General features: G+C 35.0%; 1 protein-coding gene across 1 annotated transcript in view; it reads left to right on the plus strand.

Moving 5' to 3' along the window:
• Positions 1 to 971: 971 nt before the first annotated feature.
• brun (trafficking protein particle complex subunit brun) overlaps positions 972 to 5,278 on the plus strand; it is a 6,255-nt gene continuing 1,948 nt past the window's right edge. Inside the window, 8 exon segments of the mRNA XM_018516933.1 lie at positions 972 to 1,909; positions 2,075 to 2,348; positions 2,425 to 2,623; positions 3,564 to 3,775; positions 3,848 to 4,046; positions 4,123 to 4,537; positions 4,630 to 4,870; positions 4,872 to 5,215. Coding sequence (XP_018372435.1) covers positions 972 to 1,909; positions 2,075 to 2,348; positions 2,425 to 2,623; positions 3,564 to 3,775; positions 3,848 to 4,046; positions 4,123 to 4,537; positions 4,630 to 4,870; positions 4,872 to 5,215 — 2,822 coding nt within the window.

Below are 5,278 nucleotides of genomic sequence, written 5' to 3' on the forward strand. Positions count from 1 at the left end.
GGATAGTTAAATATCAACAATAATAATAACACGTATATACAAATGTTATGAAAAGAATTTATTATTTGTAAATTTCATTAACTTTTTTCTCTTATTCTTATATCTATTTCCTATAGCAATATTTTATACTGTTTCCATTAAGCAATTTTGTTTTGCGAAAATAATTGCCACAACCTTTCACAGAACAGGACATTGTGTATGTAACACCGAACATCAAAGGCCCGGCTACAATACACGGAGTAAGAAGTAAGAGTAAGAAATTGACCAATCACAGTCGATTATTCTTCTCACATTCGACTGTGATTGGTCAATTTCTTACTCTTACTTTTTACTCAGTATATTGTAGACGGGCCTTAATATCGTGTCAAGCATCAGGAGCCGCCATGTTTTCGTTTGGGCGGTCTGATTGGCCCTGAGAGTGACGTCACACTTTGACTGCGCAGTGGGTATCCACGGCGTGAGCATACCCTTATCCTTATACCATGTATGTACCCACAAATATTTTCGGCTGATAACATATCGACGGACTTTGATTCGTCCTGTGTTACCTACGTTGTTTGGTTCTATTCCGAGCTATGGGTAAGGTCAACGCGATGCTACAAATGCTTTAAAGCAATATTTTTGATTGGTCAATTTGTAAAATTCTTTTTTCTAATAGGTCAACCAAAGGCTTCAAAGCCTTTCTCATTTGTAATGAGACTTTGACCGCAAAGACATCAAAAGACATTCCCTCACCTCTCACTCCTGTTGTCTACTGATTATACTCCATCAGGCTTGCCGCCAATGTGACAAATTGTCAATGTTGTTATGAACAAATCTTATTTTCATACTACAAGTTCGGAACACGGCGTGTTCTCGTTCTCGCCCTATCTGACGACAACGTGGAAAAATGACAGGATCTGTGACCGGACTGAAGAGCGTGGTCTAGGTACTAATTGTAAGGTATACCTTCGAACAAATCAATGACATAAATGCGCTCGGCTATCAGCGTTATCCTGTCGAGTCCGGTGCCCGACAACAAGATGTCCCATCCCGATTACGAGCAGACCGCCCACGATCACGCCGCCCTGCTGCTACTGCTGAGGCCAGTTGGCACGCAGATCAAACCGAAGACGGTCAGTAGATTATGTGAACGAATCGTCAAGGCTGGCAGCAGGTTTTCCGTATCCGATTCCAGCGGCGGCACCCGAGAGATCCTCGCCCGATTCATCAGGGAACATCCCGTGGAAAACAATGACTGGGGAGACTTTCAGACACATAGGAGACTCCTAGGTTTGATCACATTTGGCAAGTATGACAATCAGACGGAGCTGAATGAGTTATGCAGATTACACGAAACTCTGAAGGTGAAGTATAGCAGTACCCTGTATGATTCACGAGCCATCCTCTTTGGTCCCCTTGAATCAAATGGCCGTCATGAGCCACCACCAGGCTACACTACGCCCAGCAACTTCAAAACGCGGGCAATATTCTATGCGGACGAAGCATGTCCTGATCTCGAGACGCAAACAGCTGAATATCTCAATTTTCTATTCTGGATTCTGGAATCAAAAAGATTAGAGCGATCCAGAGAGAAGATAGATCGTGTCTCTCTTCTGTTAGCTCCATTTGAAAAGAAAGATTTTATTGGGCTAGACCTCGAATCCAGAAATAATAAAAAAAGATGTGTGGGCCGTATGACAAAGCATTTGGGAGATCTTTGTCTTCAAGCTGGACTTCCAGCTGATGCCCTGAATAATTATAATTCTGCAGCCAACATTCTGCAGGCTGTCAATGACTGGCTGTGGCTGGGAGCGGCATACGAAGGTCTCTGTGCTGCTTCGGTCTTAGTTCTTTATCCTAATATGTGTCGAAGTCTTCCATTGCAAAGAAATTCTTCTTTACAAGAGGGAAGTCCAAGTAAGCAGAGGTATGGATAATTTTTGGTCAAAGAATTATATGATACAAAACATAAAATAATATTTTTTTGTAAGTCATTATATATGTAGTTAAAACGTTAAAGCATCTATGCTTTTATTAGAAGGTAGATTTAAAGATATCAAAATTAATGAACCAATCATTTATCATTTTATAGACGAGGATCACAAGCTCTTACAGTTTTGCCAGCTCCACCTAGTATAGACATGGTAAAAGCCAGCATGCAACATATTTTACTACCTGAAGAAATATCTAAGAAATATCGTGAAGCTATAGTACATTATAGTAAATACCAATACGCAGGTATAATTGAAACTGAAGCTAGTTTCAAAGCTACAAGAATTTCAATAGAACAGAACTGCACCTTACAAGCTGCATCATATTTGAATAATGTTGTATTGATTAATTTGCCTCTCAGTGAGCAAGAAAAAGTATGTAATATTAAGATAATGCAGGAAATTTCAACATATAAAATTTATCAAGGTGCTATATAGATCAATATTTCAGATTGATCGATTTACTACATTATCAAATTTATATACGAGCTTTGGTTTTGATAGAAAAGCGTCATTCTGTTTACGATTGGCCGCCACTCGTCATGTATCCCAAAATAATCCTAATCCGGACTGGCAACAATGTTATAATTTGATGTTGCAAGCTACATCTGGATTTAAATTATCTTTAGATCCTGTTGATATACCACCAGGTAACTGCACAATGATTTAATATAAATTTCATATAATTTGATTTTTTATATTTTCCTGTTTATTATACATATTTTTTTTAATAAATATATAAATGTGTTAAATTTTTTTCCAAATAATCAGGGTTGGGTAAGTTAATTTTTTCTTTTAACTAAGTTAAGTTAAAGTTAACAACCTTGAAAATTTAACTTAGGGGCCGATTCTGTAACTCTTAACGACAGTCGTTGATGTTGTTGCGCAGATATTATGTAGAGTAAAAAAGCTGCGCAATGACATCAACGACTGTCGTTAAGAGTTACGGAATCGGCCCCTTAGTTAAGATACAAGTTAATGTATAATGAAATTAATTGAATTAAAAGTTAAGTTAATAAAAAAAAGTAATTGAAAAATTAAAAGTTAAATTTCTTTCTATTTTATGATTTCAGAGTCTTACAAATAACGGAAATGACAAACGTATACTTCATTTAGAATATACTCTATATTTTATTTAAACTTTTTGTTTATATATACTGTTTTATGTATATGTATATATATATATAAATTTCAACCTATCAAAAACTAGATACATTAAAATATATGGTTTTTGCTAGATTGAAATCAATATATAATGTAAATAATATATACAAACAAACAACTTTTAAGTAAAATATAGGGTATGTTTTAAATGAAGTATATGTTTGAGTTTGAGATTTAACTTCAAAAAATTTAAATAAAAAGTTAATAGTTATCGATAAAATGTAACTAAATAAAAAGTTAAAAAGTTAAGAGTCTAAAATATAACCAAGTTAAGTTACAATTATTTAACTTTTTAACTTAACTTTTAGCTTTTTAACTTGGCACTACCCAACCCTGCAAATAATGTTAATGAAATACTTTCTAATATTATTTTATTTTTTATTTCGATTGTTTTGTGATATTTAAAATCATATTATTTTCTTATAGATGGACAAAGAGGATGGCCAGCCATACAGATCCAAATAATAAATGAACTTGTTGCTGCTGCAAATCGAATGGGTAATCCGGCACTTGCTACAAGGCATTTAACGTTTTTGCTCCAAACAATGTACAATCATCTAATGCTTACCGAACGGAAAGATATTGCATTGCAGTTACAAAATGTATCTCAACAGTGCGAGGGTGCACCAGTCCCCCTAGTATGTTAAAAAAAAATTATAATGTATAAATAATTATGTCTCACATACATAAAATAATGTCTTTTGTGACAGGTTTTAGATTCTGGTACCGTCATACCACCGGCTAATTTATTAAATATACCAAAAACAAAATTGTTTACTCTGAAAAACATGCAGCCGCACTTACAGCCTCAAAAAATAAAAAGAATAAAAGAAGATCATGGTCCATTTTTATTTACGCCAATTAACTTCGGATCATTAGAGCGCAAGAATACTTCAAAGAGTAAAGTTGGTACGTGTATATCTAAACGTTGATTATTACTATTAATAGTTTAATATCTCTAAGAATAAATTTTTTGTTATAATAGATTATTTGTGGGTGGAAGGAGATATCTGTGAAGTGTCAATGCAGCTCATAAATCCTTTACCATTTGAATTACACGTATCTAACATGAGACTTTTGACAAATGGCATAGTATTTGAGTCGATACCAGAGAGTATTAGTCTGCCTGCTGAGTCTGGTCCGATTGCGGTTACATTAGCAGGCAGACCCAAGGAGGTTGGAGATTTAGAAATACTCGGATTTAGCACTCACACATTAGGAGTTAAATCTAACTGTAGATTGAGATACATGGAGGGTATGTTACATCCTCAATATACCGTCGAAGTCATTCCAGCCTTACCAAGAATCGATGTCGCGACTAGTTTGCCTCAAACTGCCAGTTTCAGTTCCGGTGATAATATAGTTACTAGCGCGAGTATATCACTTTATGGCGGTGAGAGGTTTGTGTCTACTATAAGCACTATACAATTTTTTTATCAATATATAATTTTTATGCAATTTTTATGCAAAATGATTTTGCTTACATTTACAGTGCTGAATGTACCGTGACAATAATGAATGCTGGACAAGTTTCTATTGAAATGGTTGAGTTATCAGTACAGTCTACTTTGGATGCTCTAACTGAAAGTAAAATTTTTAAATGGAGTGATGAGAATCTGATGACACAATTGCCTTTACAACCTGGCAGCAGTGCAAGTCTTACCTTATATCTGTACGCAGCAACAGATTTTGTAGCACCTTCAATTAGAAATGGTAATATAGTTAATTATATTTGAACTCAGTCAACCAAGCAGTTTAATATCACATTCAGGCCACAGTTCTTTGCCATCTAGGCTTAGTTCTCCGTCTCATCATACGAAAAGACAATCAGAGCTGACTTCTTCTTTTAGATCAGGAATAAGTTCACATTCAGGTCATTCTTCCTTAGCAAGCACGCGATTGTCGAAACTTGCAGCACCTTTACATACATCTAACATTATTGAAGGTCAATTAAGAATTAAATACTCAGGAGGTACAGGCTTGATAAATGGTTATTGCAGAGTTTCATCTGTTTTTATAACTATTGAGATGCTACCTAGTGTACAGATTACTAACTGGGACGTATTGCCGGCTGAAACGTAAGTTGCAAAAAAATACAATGTTTCGTAAAATAATTTATATTTTGTGTATATATATATATA

Source organism: Trachymyrmex cornetzi, unplaced genomic scaffold, assembly GCF_001594075.2.
Source record: "Trachymyrmex cornetzi isolate Tcor2-1 unplaced genomic scaffold, Tcor1.1 scaffold665, whole genome shotgun sequence".
NCBI classification, from domain to species: Eukaryota; Metazoa; Arthropoda; class Insecta; order Hymenoptera; family Formicidae; genus Trachymyrmex; species Trachymyrmex cornetzi.